General features: G+C 46.1%; 1 protein-coding gene across 1 annotated transcript in view; it reads right to left on the minus strand.

Annotated features, from left to right (window-relative positions):
- Window positions 1-1,443: 1,443 nt before the first annotated feature.
- The window catches only part of MAPK8IP2 (mitogen-activated protein kinase 8 interacting protein 2), a 48,508-nt gene continuing 29,359 nt past the window's right edge, over window positions 1,444-20,592 (minus strand). The window contains exons 6-12 of the mRNA XM_030217009.1: window positions 14,691-14,766; window positions 11,491-11,663; window positions 10,673-10,782; window positions 5,937-6,056; window positions 5,118-5,188; window positions 3,785-3,883; window positions 1,444-1,516 (exon numbers count right to left, since the gene is read on the minus strand). Of these exons, the coding sequence (XP_030072869.1) occupies window positions 1,444-1,516; window positions 3,785-3,883; window positions 5,118-5,188; window positions 5,937-6,056; window positions 10,673-10,782; window positions 11,491-11,663; window positions 14,691-14,766 (722 nt within the window). The remainder of the gene's footprint in view (window positions 1,517-3,784; window positions 3,884-5,117; window positions 5,189-5,936; window positions 6,057-10,672; window positions 10,783-11,490; window positions 11,664-14,690; window positions 14,767-20,592) is intronic.

A 20,592-nucleotide genomic window follows, 5' to 3' on the forward strand; every position in this document is an offset into this window, starting at 1 on the left:
CCTTATCTTATGGTCATCTATGGAATAGCTACCTCCATTCCAGGTATACCCTAGACGATTAAAGTTCAATCTTTTGCACTAAATACACAGAGCAATAATGTGCAGCCTGGGATAAGGAAAAGACAGCTGAGCTGTGCCACAGGAGGGTCCCATATTAACGAGTTCTGGATAAAAGCTGTGTGCTGAGTTGAACGTTTCTGGGTGGACGGAAATTATCTATCAATTTGATAAAGTGTTAGAATAGGGTTCTTGCTAAAAGTAGTAGTTATACAGGAATGCAAATTACAGTGGGGAGGGGCTGAAAGGGGATAAGAAAGGTCCCAGATAACAGCCAGAAAATGTGAGGTGCAGTAGGGGATTCTGAATGAAAACAACTGGGTGGGAAGAAAAGTTATGAGTTGCATTGCCGTGGAGATCGGTGGAAACAGAAGCTGTGAGCTGCAATAGAGACCTAGAGGAAGGATAGGAAATTGGAGATGCTGTGGGGAACTGGATAGGTGATAAATTAAATTCTTTGCTGGCTAGTTCTCAGAACGCTCATGGCTGTTATGTAACAATGTCCATAGCTTAGACAGCAGATATTGTGTTTATCAGCAGAGAGGCTTGAGTACAGATAATAATGGTGAGTTGCGGGGAGGTCTGGAGTAGCGATGGGGACCGAAGTTGTACACCGCAATATAGGTAGGCAATGGATTAGGGTAAAAGTTATAAGCTGTTGTAGGGGGCAGTGGATCTGGACAGAGAAACTGGTTATAAGCTGTAAACCACAATATGAGGCGCTGGATACAGATAGGGGGTAGGAGATTCAGTATAGGAACACTGAACAGAGATACAAGAAGTGAGTCACAGTATGGGGCATGATGACTATAGAAAACGTAAACAAAACAGAACGCAGCAGAGAGGTCTGGGATGGAGAGAGAAGCTGTGAGCTCTGCGTAGGTGCAGAAGCTGGGAACTTCTCCTCTAGAGGAACCTAGGATGGGGAGAGACATTTTGGGCAGTTGTCAGAGGGCTCTGGATGAAGGACCATAACTGTAAGTAGTGGCAGTTATACACAGTTGTGAACTGTAGTAAGAAAGTCCTGGATGCGACATAAAGATGGACTCCAGATGAACAGTGGAAGCTCTAACCTCTGAAGTACAATAAGAAGGTCCTGAATGGCTGATGTCGCCTAGCCATTGTGCTGTGGAGGTCCCAGTGGGTGTCAGATTAATCATTTGTTGGGCAGACTTTGGAACACGATCCTGGATGTCATGTGCAGGTGCTCACAGTTTCAGCTGATCTGAATTAGGTGCACTGTGCTGGGAGGTCTGGTTACAGAGACAGGAATTTTAGGATTACGCGGGTACCTTTCACCTCATCTCCCTGTGTCTCCGAGTTTGGGCAAGTCGTTCCTTTCTAGTTGCTGAAGCTTTGAATGCCGGGGGATGTCTCTGTGCTTCGCTATTCCAGGTAAATGTCCTCTGTGGGGCAGGCGTATTCCAGATGTTCCTGGTAATATTCTTGGAAAGCTCGTCTGCAAAGTAAAGGAAACACAGAAGTGCTCAAGGTTTGTATTAATCCATCTCTAGCCGTCCCAGTTCCTTCTTTCTCTCAACATTTGCCCCTCTTTTTCCTTTCCATCATATCCCTCTCTTGCCTCAAAGCCCCCCTAAACTCAGCCAATCATTCATTCCCTCACCCTTCCCCCAGATTCAATCACTCATCCATTCTATCACTCCCTCCTCAAGAACTCCATCACTCATCCATTCCTCCCCAGCTCACTCCCTGCCTCTCACGCCTCCAGGTTCTCTCCCTCAGAAACATCCCCTCATTCATCCTCTCCAAGCTCATTCCCTGTCTTCCTCTTCCTCTCCCAGACTCATCCCCTCTTAACCACCGCTAAAAACTGATTCCCCTCTCTCATTCCCAAGACTCATTTACTCCCCCATCACATCTCCTCCTCCCTCCCCCAGCATCCTTTGCCCTCCCTCCTCCACAACATCTGTCTTTCTCACCCTTCCCACTCCCTCAGTATCTGCCTTCCTCACCCAGCCCATTCCCCCAACATTTTCCAGCGAAAAAAAACCCTTCTCCAGCATCTTCCACCTCACTCTTTTCTCTGCACCACTGTGGGTGTCAATCCCTTTGCTCCACACCCATCTATCTCTCCCACAGCAATGCTATTGCAGATCAGTAATGAAGAGTGGGTGTACATATGTTTCAAAACATGCTCATGGTGTGGTGCCACCACAGCAATGGCAGAGGAAGGGCAGTCTGGAGCAAAGGGACAAGTTCCTATGATACACAAGAAGCAGCTACAGATCTCTTTGGCTACGGGGCCTGGGCATCTCTGCCAGCTGCTCTGTTCCACTCCAAGCACCTGCGCACTGCCTAGGATGCACAGCATCAGAAACATGAGTCAAGCCAGGTCCCGGATGGCACACCTGTTCTGATGCCCCTATGTCATTCTGATGGAGAGGGGAGGTGGGGAAGCCAGGCTCCCAGGCAATTGGGGGGGGGGGGGGAAGGGAAAGTAGAGAAAGCAGAACTATCTTGGCGTGGAGGAGTGGCCTAGTGGTTAGGGTGGTGGACTTTGGTCCTGGGGAACTGAGGAAACGATTCCCACTTCAGGCACAGGCAGCTCCTTGTGACTCTGGGCAGGTCACTTAACCCTCCATTGCCCCATGTAAGCTGCATTGAGCCTGCCATGAGTGGGAAAGCGCAGGGTACAAATGTAACAAAAATAAAATAGATACTATTGGATATTCTACATGGAATGTTGCTACTATTGGAGATTCTACATGGAATGTTGCTACTATTGGAGGTTCTACATGGAATGTTGCTATTCCACTAGCAACATTCCATGTAGAAGGCTGCGCAGGCTTCTGTTTCTGTGAGTCTGACGTCCTGCACGTACGTGCAGGACATCAGACTCACAGAAGCAGAAGCCTGCGCGGCCACATTGGTGATCTGCAAGGGCTGACTTCTACATGGAATGTTGCTAGTGGAATAGAAACATTCCATGTAGAATCTCAAATAGTAGCAACAGTGGAGGAGTGGCCTAGTGGTTAGGGTGGTGGACTTTGGTCCTGGGAAACTGAGGAACTGAGTTCGATTCCCACTTCAGGCACAGGCAGCTCCTTGTGACTCTGGGCAAGTCACTTAACCCTCCATTGCCCCATGTAAGCTGCATTGAGCCTGCCATGAGTGGGAAAGCGCAGGGTACAAATGTAACAAAAATAAAATAGATACTATTGGAGATTCTACATGGAATGTTGCTATTCCACTAGCAACATTTCATGCAGAAGCCTGCACGGCCACATTGGTGATCTGCAAGGGCTGACTTCTACATGGAATGTTGCTAGTGGAATAGCAACATTCCATGTAGAATCTCCAATAGTAGCAACAGTGGAGGAGTGGCCTAGTGGTTAGGGTGGTGGACTTTGGTCCTGAGGAACTGAGTTTGATTCCCACTTCAGGCACAGGCAGCTCCTTGTGACTCTGGGCAAGTCACTTAACCCTCCATTGCCCCATGTAAGCTGCATTGAGCCTGCCATGAGTGGGAAAGTGCAGGGTACAAATGTAACATAAATAAAAAATATCTAGCTTGAATCTAGACACTTGGCCACACTAATGGAGTCTCACCAGAGACCTGTAGAGAAGTAATTCTACTTCCCTCTTTCTACTCACATACTTTTTTTATGTACACAGGTATACTGTTGACTTTCCCAATTGCTTCGTCACACAGACTGGCTATTTTAGGCTAAAGAGCATTGTAGAAAGGCAGAAGACAGCAACCTACCCAATGGATTCTGCCACATGCCGCATGGAATCTTGAGAAACAAAAACATGGCAGGCAAAACGGTTCAGCATTGGATGTTTGGTGATAAATCCAAAGTAACTAAAGACAAAAGAAACATTTTCATTATTCACAGGCAGATGCTTGTTTGAAGAGGAAAGGCTAGACTCAGGAAACAAAACTAAACACAGTGACAAAAGTTTCAGTACAGGGGAAGATTCTCATGAAGGGAAGAAGGACTGAGTCCAGGAGGAAAGGAAAGACTCAGGGAAAGTCTTCCGAAGAAAGATTAGGTACAGGGGAGGTGTCAACAATACGGAAGGCAGGCACAGAGTCAGCGAGACACTAGTGTACAGGAAGGGATAAGCATAAAGGCAAAGGCTTAAGACATAGTAAACATAGTAGATGACGGCAGAAAAAGACCAGCACGGTCCATCCAGTCTGCCCAAGAAGATAAACTCATATGTGCTATTTTTTTATTTGTACTGTCCTCTTCAGTGCACAGACCGTATAAGTCTGGCCAGCCCTATCCCCGCCTCCCAACCACCAACCCCGCCTCCCAACCATCAGCTCTGGCACAGACCCTACACGTCTGCCCAGCACTATCCCCGCCTCCCAACTACCAGTCCCGCCTCCTACCACCAGCTCTGGCACAGACCCTACAAGTCTGCCCAGCACTATCCCCGCCTCCCAACTACCAGTCCCGCCTCCCACCACCAGCTCTGGCACAGACCCTACAAGTCTGCCCAGCACTATCCCCGCCTCCCAACTACCAGTCCCGCCTCCCACCACCAGCTCTGGCACAGACCGTATAAGTCTGCCCAGCACTATCCCTGCCTCCCACCACCAGCTCTGGCACAGACCGTATAAGTCTGCCCAGCACTATCCCCGCCGCCCAACCACCAGCCCCGGCACAGACCCTTTAAGTCTGCCCAGCACTAGTCCCGCCTCTCAACCACCAGTTCCAGCACAGACCATATAAGTCTGCCCAGCACTAGCCCCGCCTCCCAACCACCAGCTCTGCCACCCATTCTAGGCTAAGACATGGGGAAAGACTTGGAATAGAGACCAACTCAGTTCAAGTAGACCCAATGAAAGGCTCTGTATGGGAAGGAAGGCTGAACATAGAGAAAGGCCAGGCACACAGAAGGACTCAGCATTGTTGAGTGAGGCTGGGAGTAAGGAAAGAGTTGGTCTAACACCTTTCACAGACAAAGGCTCTGTATGAGAAGGGAAGCCAAGCACCAGAAAAGACTCACCACTAGGACACTGGAGAGGAAGGCAACACTTTAAATTATCAAAAGGATAGGAGAGAAGACCATAAAATAATTTTTACCAGCTGTTCCTAGGGTGGCAGCCACAGAACGAAATGTTTTTCATTTGGAAAAAGTGACTGCATCTCTCAAACTGTATAAAAAAAAAAAGAATAAAGACGTGAGTATAACATAAACATGACAGAGAAACATATACACATCAGTGCATGGAACACCATTCATACTGCTGTGAAAGAGGCCTTTATACAAGAGATAGGATTCAAACCCGCAATTAAGTGGCATCTGCACAGAAGACAGAGACCCAAATCTCTTGAGACAATGACCAAGTACTTCAAGAGAAAGTGAACTCAATACAAGGGACACAACCCAATATTTCAGAGGACAGATTTCCACCAAAACAGCAGAAATCTAAATCTTTACCACTGATCATCCTACCTTCAAAATGCGCCTCAAGACCTTTCTATTTGGCAAAGCGTACACACCACTACCGTCTGGCACCTCTACTTTCTGAACTGTCTTCCCTGTTGTCATATTACCACCTCTGCTGCTTCTCTTTTTCTTCATCTCACTTCTGTCCTTCCCATTATACTTCTAGAACATTTACTGTTTGACCTTGCCTGCTGTATGTTTATGTAGATTGTTGTAAGCCACATTGGGCCTACCCTTGGGTGGGAAATTGTGGGATATAAGTGCTGTAAATAAATAAATAAATAAATAAAAGAGACAAGGACTCAGTCCCTCAGAAGAGAACACTCTCCAAACAAGAGTGAGGCATGCAAAACCCTGAGAAGCAAGAGATCTTAATACAAGAGAGAAGGACCCAACCCTGCTGGGGAGAAAGCTCTCATGAGCCACCATACCTCAGGGTCTCATCTGCTTACCTCCTCCTCTCTGCTATATTCATTCACACTTAGACTCAGCTTGATACCCTGAAGGCTGATCTCTAGGTCACAGGTTGCAGGTGGACGCAGATGGACTGTCATCTTTCTCGTGGTTGCAATCTGAAATTCCCAAGAAAAGCATGTTCAAATAAAAAGTAAAACGTGATCTTGCTTAATTCACAAATTCATACCCAGCATCCTAAACAGCTGAGTCTTCAGGTGGTATGCAACTAATTTCCTAAAACCAGGTGCTGTGTTTACAACATCCAGGCTTCCCTGAAAAGAAATATAAGCAAAGAGCTACAGAATCAAAACAAGCAAGAATATAAATCATCCAGATATGTTCTTACAGTACAAGGGTCAATTTTCACAATCCCTGGGCACCTTGCATGTCCCTGGGTACTTTCAACGATCGGAGCAATAGGCTGAGTAACCAAGAAAGCCAATGTTCAATCCTACTGATGCTCCTTGTGATCTTGGGCAATCACGTAACCTTCCACGAAGGAGCTCTGGAGGGGAACATAGAGGAACCTGAGGAGAAGACACTCAAGGGACTGGAGATCCAAAGGGAGGGGACTCATGACCGGCTCATCTCCCTGGAGGATGTGATCACAGCAACTAATATAGCAGGATTCAGAAAAAAGGTTGGCCAAATTCCTGGAGGAAACGTCCATAAAAAAATTATTAGCCAGGTAGATTTGAGAGAGCCATTGCTCATCCTTGGAAATGAGCTTTAAGAAATAGATCTACTTTTTGGAATCTGCCGGGTACTTGTGACGTGTACTGGCCGCTGTTGAATACAGGATGCTGAGCTCAATGGACCTTGGTCTGACTCGGCCTGGCTTTTCTTATATCATATAGTAACATAGTAAATGACGGCAGATAAAGACCTGAACGGTCCATCCAGTCTGCCCAACAACTTATGTTCACCCAAGTTTCTATCTTAGGTCCCAGAATGTCTAACACCAGCCCTGATTCTTTTGGGCTTGCCGAATTAAATGACTGCTCCCAGTGGAAAATGAAATTCAGCAATGTGATTGATTACTACTAAAAGGAAACTCTGAAGCTGCAGCACCAGTTCAGCCTGAAGACATGATTATTCTAAAGACTGACAGTGCAGGGTTCCCCTTCCTTTTTAAGTACTGCACAAACCAGGCACCGATGATTCTTAGAAGTTAAGATCTATTTCAAACTTGGTTACTGGAGATAGTGACAGTTTAGGGATACATTTATATAACACAGCACCTATGTGAAAAGTCCAAAACTATGCCTATTTTATGCCAATTCAATAAAGGTTTCATTAAACAAAACTCCACACATACTTCTCTATATCTAGTGTCTTATAAATGGGACCAACAGAATGCTGCAAATATCCGGAATGGTAGAATAAAATATCAAACAATTCTACCTCATACACAATGAGTTTGAGGGCACTCTGGCAGGCACACCATAAAAAAGTGGAGAAAAAAAAGACTTCAGAACAATCGGTTCCACCAGGCCCGTGCCGATGCGGTAAGCGGGGTAAGCACCGCAGGAGGGCGCCCACCTCTGGAGGGCGCCGCCGCAGTGCTTACCCTCGCCCCGCGACGCCGAGGCCTTTAAATCTTTTACTTGCAGTCGCAGCAGCGTCTGTGAAAACGGAGCGCTGCCGACGTCTCCCTTCCCTTCGCGCTCTTGGTTCCCTCAGTGTCCCGCCTTCTTCTGACGTCCCAATGCTGTACTTTCTCAAAATTCCTCAAATCCCGACAGGGAAGCCCTGTTTCGCTACTTCATAGCTGCCTCAGGGGAATATTTTCTTTCTTTCTCATCCAAGCATTTTAAACTGCCGTCCGTCTCCAAGACACCTTGGAACAGAAAATGGCTGACAGCATTGGGACCTGGATTGAATTATGAATGGCGAAGACATCAGTATATTGAGCTAAGTACATTTTCCAAGCTTGGAGAAGTGAATTGAGTCTCCTACAAGGTTTGTGGTGGCACATGGCAGGGCTCCTTTGAAAGTTTATGTGGAGTTTTTTTTGTGAAGACACATGATTGTAAATGGCTCCCTCATTATATCTAAGGTGTGTCCTTTAAAAACGAGGTGGAACCGATTGTTCTGAAGTCTTTTTTTCTCCCCTTTTTTATGGTGTGCCTGCCAGAGTGCCCTCAAACCAACAGAATGCTCCCATATTCCTCTCAGGGGTGTAGCCACGGGTGGGCCTGGACGGGCCCAGGCCCAGCCACTTTTCCTTCAGGCCCGCCCAGCGCCCACCCTAACAAGCCCCAACCCAAGCCATCTTTTCCTGCCTCTTCTGCTGGCTCTCCCCATCCGCGTGGTCTGTTTAATTTTAGTTCTTGAAGCGCCGTTCTCCCTCCAGGACCGCACCGGCGATTCCGATAGCCTTCTGCCAGCGTACATCGTCGGGGGCGTGGCTTCTCCTTAGGCGCATCCCACCTCAGGACGCGCCTGAGAGGCCCCGTCCCCGACGACGCACGCTGGCAAAAGGCTATCGGAATCGCCGGTGCGGTGCTGGAGGGAGAACGGCGCTTCAAGGACTGAAAATAAACAGACCACGCGGACGGGGAGAGCCGTCAGAAGAGAGGGAGGGGATGGCGAAGGGAGAAAGCGCTGCCAAGGTAGGCCGAGGGAGACAGAAGAAAATGCCGGGGGGGGGGGGGGAGGGAATATTTTAAAATTACTGTGTAGGGGTGGGGTTGGGAACAGCCCACCCAGGTTAATGCGGGGCCCGCCCAAAATGGCAGGTCTGGCTACGCTGCTGATTCCTCTATATATTGAAGTCATAAGAGCTATACTACATCAACCGGCTAGAGGAAAGGAGAGATAGGGTTGATATGATACAACATTCAAATATTTGAAAGATATTATTATACAAACAAACCTGTTCTGAACTTAGATGATATAAATTGGGGTTTGGGGGGGGGGGGGGGCTTAAAAATTGAAATTTGAAAATAATTTTTGAAGATGTTCCACTCAATGTGGAAACTTAAAAGAGTAAAACCTTTCTTCCCAAGAGCCACTTTTCGTAACCTGGTACAGTCAATGGTGCTGAGTCACCTTGACTACTGCAACGCACTCTATGCTGGCTGCAAAGAGCAAATCATCAAGAAACTTCAAACAGCCCAGAACATTGCAGCCAGACTCATATTTGGAAAAACAAAATACGAAAGTGCAAAACCACTAAGAGAGAAGCTACACTGGCTGCCACTTAAAGAACGTATCGCGTTCAAAATCTGCACATTAGTTCATAAAATCATTCACGGAGATGCCCAGGCCTACACGTTAGACCTTGTTGACTTACCACCCGCACATTCCTTAACCTACACTTCCCCAGCTGTAAAGGACTGAAATACAGACTAACACAAGCGCCCAGCTTTTCATACACGGGCACGCAGTTGTGGAACGCACTACCACGTCACTTAAAATCAATTTACGAACTAACCAACTTTCACAAATCTCTGAAAACATATCTCTTCAACAAAGCATACCATAACAATCATTAATTGTAACCGCAACACATCACCACCTAACCTTTTACTCTGATTAGTGTCTTTCTATGCCTGTCTGCTTAATTTGAATTTTACCATGTCATCCTATTCTCTATGTAACACCAACTTAACGTGTACTCTGGAATGGTGAATACCATAACAGAACATTGTAAGCCACATTGAGCCTGCAAATAGGTAGGAAAATGTGGGACACAAATGCAAGTGTAACAAAGAGAGGGAACAAAGTACAAAAAAGGTCAAAACAGAAAAAACAGCACAAAGGGCCTTTAAAAACGAAGGGAACAAAATTCTTTCATTGTAAAAATAACTTTAATAATGAACTTTGATTGAAGAAAGACCCGACACGGGCTGTGTTTCGGTGCTGCAACAAATAAATAAATAAATAAATTATGAATTGAGTTTACGGGGGGAGGGGGCCGACTCAGGAATTTATTTATTTTATTTATTTATTTGATACATTTGTATCCCACATTTTCCCACCTATTTGTAGGCTCAATGTGGTTTACATAGTACCGGAGAGGCCTCTGCAGACTCCGGTGTGAACAAATACAAATGCACAACACTCTATATCCTTCTGGATCCTCAGTATAGTCCTGTAAAAGCGTGCAGAGCTTGCAATGAAGGAAGAGGTGTAAGTATGTCTAACAAATAATATACACTCAGTTATATAATAAACAATGAAGAGATACAAGAAAGGTGCATCTGTTATTGCCACGATTTTGAATGAACAAGGTGGACTCTAATAACGCCCCAATGATGGGGCTTCGATAATGAGGCAACTGTCACCCACCTATTGGACAGGAGACAGAACCATATGGTCATATGTCCTCATGGTCTTTATCTGCCTTCCTTTTCCATGTTTCTATAGGATCTCCAAGGGAGAGGAAGAGATCGTAGATGGTACAGATGAACAGATTAGATAATCCATATGGTCTTTATGTGCCTTCATTTTCTCTGTTTCTATGTAGAACACCGAGCTGCCCAATCATCATTTCCAAAGTTGGTTTTCGAGACAGGAATTCCCTAGAAGCTCAACATATACTAGAAATGGTCCATGTATTCAGGTCTTGCTTGGTCTTTCCCTCCAAAAAATAATATTTTGATAGGAAAAGTTGGAAAGCCTCTTTGCTCACTCGGCACCATCTATTTAAAGTATTTGAGACTAGAGAAGAGAATAAAGTTCTCATTTAAGCTAAAAATATATTATTCATATAGAAAAACCTTACCTTCTGCATGGCTGCACACAATATCCCATTCCCCTGATGATACGGGACCTCCACTGAACCCAGGAACTGCACATTAAATCTCTCCACCCAACAAGGATTTCGCTTTAAACCTGTCGGCAAATGAACACCAGAGGGTAGAAAAAGATCCATTTCAAGCACATTATTTGGAATTATTCTTTCTTCAAACAAGAGACTTGACAGTCAGGTTGAAAGGAAGAAGATAAAATCCAGGCCAGACGATGAAAACCAACAAATTTAAAAAATGTTCTGTGGAAAGACGAGGGCAGGGGAGAAAGGGGGGGGGAGGGAATAAAATTCAGATAAGAATAAACTAACTTGTTCCTAGTGCAGGCATGGAAAGGGCTCTCATCTCAACAGTGTCATGATGGGCACCCTTCCCTCCCTCCTTATTCCTCAAGATTCAGGGGGGGGGGGGAGAAAAGAGGGGTCAGTATGTTAAGCAGTTTAGAGACAAACTGTAAACAGTCAGTCTGTTATTTCTAGGTTTCTCGCATTCATAGGAAGTTGTTACCCCTGCACTCCATACCATTATTTTAAGGATTTTGATTACATGATACTGCAATAATTCACAATGACTGGCTTTATCAAACATTTTATAACATATATTGATCTGAATATGCTGGGCTGATGAAACACGGAATGGTGACAGAAGGAGACAAATAATTTTGAATCACCAACATATAAAAATCCTGTAAGCTACATGCTAAGTCTACAAGATGTACAGAGGTCAACAGAATCATCACATTTATCCCATGACAAGACTATGAAGGCGCTGTTGGACGTACAGGCTTTCATACCTGTGACGTCCTTTGTCTGGCTGACCACCTCATGTGCATAGAAAGCTGGGAAGATTCCTTTCTCTCCAGTTCTCATGTTATAACCTCTGTACCAATAATCGTCTTCTTCAAGTTCCACCAATAATGGATCATCAACATCCAGTTCCAGTTCATCCTCATGTCGAGGAATGAACCTGAGGGGAGACATGGGAAAGGAAAAAAATAAAGAATAGGAAGAAGAGAGTTCACAGAGAAATAAAAAGGAAGGAATGAGTAGGAGGAAGTTAAGAGTGAGAGCAAGAGAATGAGAGCACAAGGAACGAAGAAAGGATGTGAGGGGAAACAGGGATGAAAGAGAGAGAAGAGCGAGAAGAAATGAGGATTAAAAATAGGGAATGGGAAGGAGAATAAGAGGAAATGTTGAGGAAGAAAGAAAATGCATGCATGAGTGACAATAAAGAAAAGATAAAATAAGGAGAGATGAAGATACAATGCAGGGGAGAAAAGGAGGCAATAAGGGTGTAAGAACGGAAAGAAGGAAAAGCAAAAACATAAAGCAAAATAGAAAAGGAAAACAGCAAGGACATTATTTTTTAAAGAAAATAAAAAGGACAAAGATAAAGATGAATAGAAAACAATAAAAGGCAAGAGAATAAAGGAATATGAGGAAAATAAAATACATGATGGAAGGATGGAGAGAAGTCCAAGGGACCAAAAACAACAGTAGAGAGAACAGGATGAGGGGGAAAAGTGAGGAAAATAAGGAGGAAATTTTAGAATAAGATCAGAGTAACTTGCTTTCTAATGTAAACATGAAAAAGAGTTCTCTTCTTAACAGCATGTAATGATGGGCACCCTTTACCCCCCCCCCCCTTCTCATTCCTCAAGATTGAGGAGTGAAAAAAATTGTCAGTATGTTAAACAGTTTAGAGACAAATTGTAAACAGCTTATTATATCTGAAATTCATAGGGGATTGTCTCAGAGGGATGTGGTGCCAGCAGTCACAGAGGGGAAGCTATTTGAACTTATAGACACAGAGAAAAATAAATATAGACAAAGATCATAAGGCCTAGCCAGTCTGCCCATCCGTATCATCTACCATTCTTCCCTCCCCCTCAAAGAGCCCACGTACCCCTCCCAAGCTTTCTTGAACTCGGATACAGTCTCTGTCTCCACCACTTCCACCGGGAGGCCATTCCTCAAATTCACCACCCTTTCCATGAATAAGTATTTCCCTAAGTTACTCCCGAGTCTGTCCGTTTTCACCTTCATCCTGTGCTCCATCATTCCTTTCAACAAAGAGATTTGCTTCCTGTGCATTTACACCACAGAGGTATTCAAATGCCTCTATCATATCTCTATTCTCCCGCCTTTCTTCCAAAGTATACCTATTAAGATCTTTAAGTCTTATGCCTTATGACGAACACCACTGACCATTTTAGTAGCCACCCTCTGAACCAACTCCATCCTGTTTATATCTTTCTGAAGGAGGACCAGAGTCCTTTTTCCACACCTCTCATAATAGGCCCATCACCAGGATCGGCCCAAGGCAATCTGCCACCCCGGTCATCCCCGCCCAGTCTGGCATCTCCCCCCTTCCCTCCTCAACCCTCTTCCCCGTGTTTACCTTATTTTATTCTTTTCCAAAAGGCGGCAGTGATTCCCACAGGCTGTCCTGCCGCAGTGCCACCAGCACCAGCTTCTTCACTGTACTGCGTCCCACCTCTGAGGAAACAGGAAGTTATATCAAGAGGCGGACCACAGTATGGAGAAGAGGCTGGTGCCAGCGGCAGGGCAGCCTATGGGAATCGCAATCGCTGTCGCTGCCACCTTTTGGAAAAGAGAAAAAAAGGTAAACATGGGAAGAAGGTTGAGGAGGGAAGGGGAGAGTGCCGCCTGAGATCCCCGCCTCAGTTGGCCTAATGGTAGAGCCGCCCACCACCAATGCTTTTGAATTTAAGTCCTCTGCTCCAGCTGGTCATACGGCTTCAGCTCTAGACCTCTTCAACTTTTTTCAGGGAAGATCAGGCAAAACCTTTAGATCCTCTCTTCACTGTGCCTAGGGCCTCAGTCAACACCCAGGACCCCACTGAGTAAGTCCAGCCTACCTCTGGTTAGCACGGTAGAAAGAAGGAACAAAGCGATAAATGCTGGAGGCAGGAACTAGGAGGAAAGAAATATAGAGGACAATGGGGTGGGGGGAGGCAAGAGACAGAGGGGGGGCAAAGCTAGATAGTTGGGGGGGAGGACAGAGACAAATGGGCAATGCTGAATGGTGGCGGAAGAGAGGCTGAGGGATGATGGTCGAGTGAGGAGAGAAAGAATAGGGCAATGCTGGATGGTGGGAGGACAGACAGAGGGGCATCTCTGGATGGGGAGAGAGACAGACAAAGAAGAGATCCCGGATGGCTGGAGGAGGAGGAGAGAGAAGAGATGTTACATGGCAGATGGGAGAGAGACAGAAGATTCTGGATGATATGGTGGGGTAGGGAGGGAGGGTGGGGGGGGGAGATCCTAGATGGCTGGGGGAAGGGGAGATAGAAAAGAAATGCTGCATGGGGGGGAGGAGAGAGAGAGAGAGAAGTGCAGTGGCGTTCCTGGGGGGGGCTGGCACCCGGGGCGGATCGCCGATGCGCCCCGCCCCCCCCCCCCGATGCAGCACGGACACCCCCCCCCCCCCGCCGGGTGCACGCCGCTGGGGGGGGGGGTGCCGTGCGCGCCTGCCCTCCGTTGGGCCATGCTTCTTCTCTGCCCCGGAAGAGGAAGTAACCTGTTCCGGGGCAGAGAAGAAGCATGGCCCAACGGAGGACAGGCGCGCGCGGCACCCCCCCAGGAACGCCACTGGAGAAGTGCCATTTTCTCTTCCTTTTATTTGTTGAGCAATTTTGTTATATGTTTGGGCCTTTGTCCATCTAAAGACCTACCTACCTCAATTTACCTGTTTTTTAAAAAAAATGTATTTTATATATCTTTTATTTTCTGAAATCTGACGTCTCTGCTCTTCTCTCCTTAGCAAACCATATTAGTGTCTCTTGCATTTTCTCTTTGTTAACCCATTTTATCTTGGGCCCTCCCCAAGCTCTTTCAGGTACAGTGGCTAGTTATTAGCAACTTTCAAGGAATTCAAGTCCTCAGTTTTATGTTAAGTGACGACTATGAAAGGGGACTGAAGTAACGGGACACATAACTTCAAGCAAAGTCAACTGGCTGCTCAACTTACCTGAATACAGCTCTGTGTGTCTGTTCCCTCTCTTCTCCATTTACCACACAGGAAAACAGCCCAAAGGACTCAGTACCTAGAAACCAGACAACATAACACTGTATTACACAGCCTTACTGCGACACCCGGCACTCAGGGATTCTGCGAATAAGAGGAACAGAAGAGCGGTGCTCTTACTGTGATGTCCAGCACTCAGGGATTCTGCGAGTGAGAGGAACACCCTTGAAGGGGTGGGATGGGTCAGAGGGGAAAGGCCCGGTGAATGCCGAAGGCAGCCAGCGAGTAAGGTTGCCGCTGGTGCTGCAGCATCGAAGACTTCAGGAAAGGTAACAAAGAGCAAGCAGACAGGGCAGGGAGTGGGGGGAAAGAGGCCAGACCATGAGAGGGGACGTGGAGGGGGGGAAGGGGAAGGTGTAGCCATGGGGGCGGGGGGGGGGGACTTAGGGGCTGGCTGCTGGGTAAATCATGGTAAAACATGTACTACCTCAGAATCCATAATGATCTGATCCCCGAGCAGTCTGGAGTTTTGGACTTCTACTGTATACTTTATAAGGGCACTTTTAACCACATAGGAAAGGGGGTGGGGTTTGATATTCTGCAGTTTATGTACTATCTATAGATACTTATGGCAGGGGCGTAGCCAGACACCCAAGTTTGGGTGGGCCTGGACCCAAGGTGGGTGGGCAGAACTCCGCCTTGTCCTGCAAGTGATTTGGTTTCTCCCTCTCTCGCCTGCATGCCATATGGTCTTTCAAACATCCCCTCTCCCCCGTATACCTTTTAAATAGCAAATTTTCACCAGCAGCAAACAGTTGTTGGGAGTTTTTGGGTGGTGGGGCTTGGGGTCCCTGCCAGCCACATTATAGGTGTGCTGCTACTTGGTGGGCCTGAACCTAAAGTGGGTGGGCCTGGGCCCACCCCAACCCACCCTTGGCTACGCCACTGACTTATGGTACCTGGGGTCATGGAGGGTTAAGTGACTTACCCAGAGTCACAGGGAGCTGCAATGAGAACTGAACCTAGTTCTGCTGGTTCTTAGAACCAGTGCACTAACCATTAGGCTATTCCTCCACTCCTAGGAAGGCCCTTCATAGAATTACCCCTTAATTTGATAAATAATTTGGAGAAAAGTCTGGCAGTTTTAGTTACAGGGGTTCTTACTATGAGTGGGGATCCTCTCAGTGGCATCTATTAGTGTTTTAATTTAATTTCTCACACTTGCTCGCTGTTCCCTCACCAGACGGGGGGGGGGGGGGGGGGGGGGTATTGGTCAATTTAGTATTTGCGGTTTTCCAAGACACCTTGTGACCGGTGCTACAGCACCGGTCAAGAGAGAATTGACCCCTGAAGCAGGCGGGAGTTCAGCTGAAACACAGACCATGTCATGTCCTTTCTTCCAGTGTTGGCGCTTTGCAAATAAACATTTTTCCTCAAGTCCTTTTTTTGGCCTTTTGCGTTCTGTGAAAGCCATCACCTATCTCTACTGTCTTTTTGTTTGATCTATTTGGTGTTTAACAGGGTGATGGCAGGAATGATTGACTCTGTGGTGTTTCTGCGGATTTTGTGTGCCAGGCCATGTGTCTTTTGTCTTGCGGGTAGCAGCATATTATTGAGGGATTTTCACCAAATTCTTCTACACTATCTTCACCTTTCTAGGATATTTCTGCAGGTGGTGGAAGCCAAGGGGCGATTCTATAACTGCAGCCTTCAATCAGGCACTGGAAGGTGCATGATAGGAATCAATTCTACCACGGAAGGCAGATGCTTACTTTCTGTTGTAAAATGCTAGTGTAACTGGGATTAATGCCACGGAGCTGGTACAAGTGTGAGTGCCTATGTGTGGCAGGGAAGTGTGTATTTTACAGTATTTTGTAAGTTATGTGTGTGAGAGCCTTGCCTATGTCCTGCCCATGATCCGCCCCTGTATACACCTCCCTTGCACATATGTGCAAGTTAAGCAGGGATTTATTGCCATACTGGGACAGACCGAAGGTCCATCAAGCCCAGCATCCCGTTTCCAACAGTAACCAATCCAGGTCACAAGTACCTGGCAAGATCCCAAAAAAGTACAATACATTTTATGCTGCTTATCCTAGAAATAAGCAGTGGATTTTCCCCAAGTCATTGTAATAATGGCTTATGGACTTTTCTTTTAGGAAGCTAGCCAAACCTGTTTTAAACCCCGCTAAGCTAACTGCTTTTACCACATTCTCTTGCAACGAATTCAAGAGTTTAATTACACGTTGAGTGAAGAAATATTTTCTCCAATTTGGTTTAAATTTACTACTTTGTAGCTTCATCGCATGCCCCCTAGTCCTAGTATTTTTGGAAAAAGTAAACAAGCGATTCGCATCTAACCATTCCACTCATTATTTTATAGACCTCTATCTATCTCCCCTCAGCCGTATTTTCTCCAAGCTGAAGAGCCCTAGCCGCTTTAGCCTTTCCTCATAAGGAAGTCGTCCCATCCCCTTTATCATTTTTGTCGCCCTTCTCTGTACCTTTTCTAATTCCACTATATCTTTTTTTTTTTTTACTAAATTCATATAATGAGATCAATACCTTTCACTCCAGGCACTTAAGTATATTAATACTAAATCCATGATAAGTTTACTATCTTTTTATTTATCTTTTCAATATACACTTCAATATGCTTATAGCTCTATATGTACTTGTATCTCTAACTCCTACCATATTCATTCCCACCCATACTACACAGCACTCATTCCAACTACTACAATCTTATACATGTACTAATTGTTCAAGGTAAGTCCGTGAAACTCAGATAGCACAGAGTCCCGTAAGGATACTCCAGTATCCTTAGGAGCAATGAGTTGTAAATTCTCTGTTAGAACTCCAGCAGTTCAGTTGAAAATCGGAAGTAATTCCTCAGATGGCAAATCCAAACATATCTACTCCTGTCTTCAAACTTCCACTCTAGCAGTACTGGTACTACCGCGAGTGTTCGAACTGCCACAGAAGGGAAAAGAAGCCCTTATATGGCAGCTTGAATCCAGCAGTAGTACCATGACACTACAGGTAGGGGTCACCTGCATCGTTTTGAAGAAGGCAGCAGCCATGGCAGGTGTAAGTGAGGATTGCTCCTGCCCCCATCACCCTTCGGACCCAAAGAGATGAGTCAGGATTCTGGGGGAGGAATGTCAGAATGATGCAAAGGGGGGGGGGGTGTAGAAAGAGAAGGGAGTGGGATTTGGGGGGGGGGGGGATGCATCAGACCCACTGGACCACACGAGATTTGAGGTCCTCCCAAGGGAGGGAATTCCAGAGAACCTCAGATTCCCTCCACTGTCACCAGAACTGCTTCAAGTTTAAACACCAGAACAGGAAGTATCTGTTCTTTGTGTTTAACCATATAATTGTGCTGGCAACAGGGCAAGAAAGAGAGCCCAGCTGCCTGAGCAGACCAGCAGGCTCTGGCCCCTGTTAAGGGTAAGCCGGTGAGGCAGGCTTTTCCTGCTCTCATCTGGCTCACACCTTAAGCTGGCCCTGATGCAACAAAACGTTTTGGTTCAGATTTTGTGCCCCCTAGTCCCAGTATTTTTGGAAAGAGTAAACAAGCGATTCACATCTACCCGTTCCAGTTTGGTTTTGTTAGACATCTTCACAATTTTCAGACTTTAAATAAATGTTAACTTAAGCTTCTTAAAGTTTTCCATATGAGAAAAAAATACTTTTTTGTTTGTTTCAGATATTCATTTTAAGAAAATACCTCTTAATACACATTAAACACTTTTCAACATGTGGAAATCAATAATACCACGTTAAATTGTTGGCTGATGCTCATTAAATGAACTTTGTGTGCACTAAATTTAAGGTGTGCTAATAAATGTACATCTCCAACTCGCATTGAATGTGGAAGAAAAACCAAAAGGAAGTCTCTGAGGTCCCTAAGAACATTTTATTGAATTTGTGGGCTTTTTAGCCCTTTTCTGCTCAGAGCAGATGACGTGGAAGAAGGCAGCTCCTATGGGAAACCTGCCTGATAATGAGTACACCTCCACACAGATCAAAGCCCATGTCTGACACTGCAGTGACCAAATGTTTTTGAAACACGCAGGGCTAAATTTCCAAAAGCTTTGAACAGGGGTTCTTACATTTCTTTGCTTCCTGCACACCTTTAACTGATCAATGAAACTCTCGCACCCCCTTCCTAAATTATATGTCCACTAGTGACTACTGACAGCTACATATGTCTCTGTTAGCTGCTAACATGATGCTATAATTACAGTACTGCACAGTTATACTTCCAATAACTGTCCTAATAATTGCCTTCGCTCTGTCTAGAACAGTGGCGTAGCTAAGGGTGGGCACAGGTCCAAACATTCTTGCCTCAGGCCCACCCAGTCAGCAGCCCATGAGGCCCCCAAAACACTTCAGTGGCGGTACCTCACTACTCTCTCTCCCTCTTCTCCACTCGTGGCCTGCCATCTGCCCATCTCTCTCGGGAGCCCCCTCTCCCTCAGAGCTACTGCCAGCAGCAATTCCTATAGGCAAACTGCACCGGACCTGCAGGCTTCTCTCTATCACGTCCTGCCCTCAATGATGTCACTTCTTATTTCTTCGGCGAGACATGGTAGAGAGAAGCCTGCAGGTCCGGCGCAGGTTGCCTATAGGAATTGGGACGTGCAACCGCTCTGAGGTAGGACTGGGGGAGGGGGTTCAGAGAGAAACAGAGAGACGTCAGGTCATTAAAAAAAAAACACTATATTGTATGTATGTACAGGGATAGGGGTAGGGGTGAGGGTGGAATGGGCCCACCCAGGTTAACTCTGGGCCCACCCAAAATGGCAGGTCTGTCTACGCCCCTTAGTCTCAATAAACTGCCTCAGATTTTACAATCCTTCTCCGTATCTCGTTTGACAGCTTCCTACACCTCTTGGTTAAGAACCCCTGGCTTAGAAGGAGCATAGAAATGTAAACATATTTAGGACTTAAATATATCTCCAAGGCAAGCGGAAAGTGAATATTTTAAAGCACCAATTTGTGAGCCTAAGGTCTGCCATACTACAGGCTTTTTGGGTCCTGATCAGGGGTGGACTGGCAATGATCTGGGCCCCTAGGCAATAAGAGTCGTGCGCACCCCTAACCTCTCATCGCACAAAGATTACTGGTTCTGCATCTGCTGTAATATTTCCAAAGCTCTCTTCAGATTTTATTTTTTGTTACATTTGTACCCCGCACTTTCCCACTCATGGCAGGCTCAATGTGGTAGGCAATGGAGGGTTAAGTGACTTGCCCAGAGTCACAAGGAGCTGCCTGTGCTGGGAATTGAAGTCAGTTCCCCAGGCCCAAAGTCCACCACCCTAACCACTAGGCCACTCCACTCCACTGTAGATAAAAAACCTAGTGCAGAAATATAGAGTCATTAAGGAGGAGACGTTATCAATGTGGGCTACTGTTAAAATGGGTTATTTTACTGCTAACCCGAATCATTAGAAACTAGGAGAAAGATACAGTAAGCCTTGTGGTTGAGTCGCAGCTCTATCGCAAAATATTGCAAAAAATACAGCAGCATGTGAGCATGCAAATTACTGCCTCGTTACAATCGTGACAGTAATGCACAGCTCATTGATTGATGTCACCTTTCCTGTCAGTGTCTGAGTGGAGACTGGCTCACACACTGACAGGAAGGGTGACATTAGTAAAAAAAATAAACATACAGGCATCTTCCTCAAGAACCCTTTGTAGAGACCCCCTCCCTCCCTTCCCCAACCCCTCTACCCACAATTAAAAGATTTCCCTAGTAGTCTAGTGGCCCAGCCCCTCCCCCCCCCCCCCCCCCCCCCCCCCAGACCCAAACTCCTTTCCTCCAATAAAAAAAATTCAATTCCTGATGTCTAGTGGCACCCTCCCTCCTCCAATCCCTCCCCTAGCCCACCCA

The sequence above is a fragment of the Microcaecilia unicolor genome, chromosome 10 (genome assembly GCF_901765095.1).
Source record: "Microcaecilia unicolor chromosome 10, aMicUni1.1, whole genome shotgun sequence".
NCBI lineage: Eukaryota > Metazoa > Chordata > Amphibia > Gymnophiona > Siphonopidae > Microcaecilia > Microcaecilia unicolor.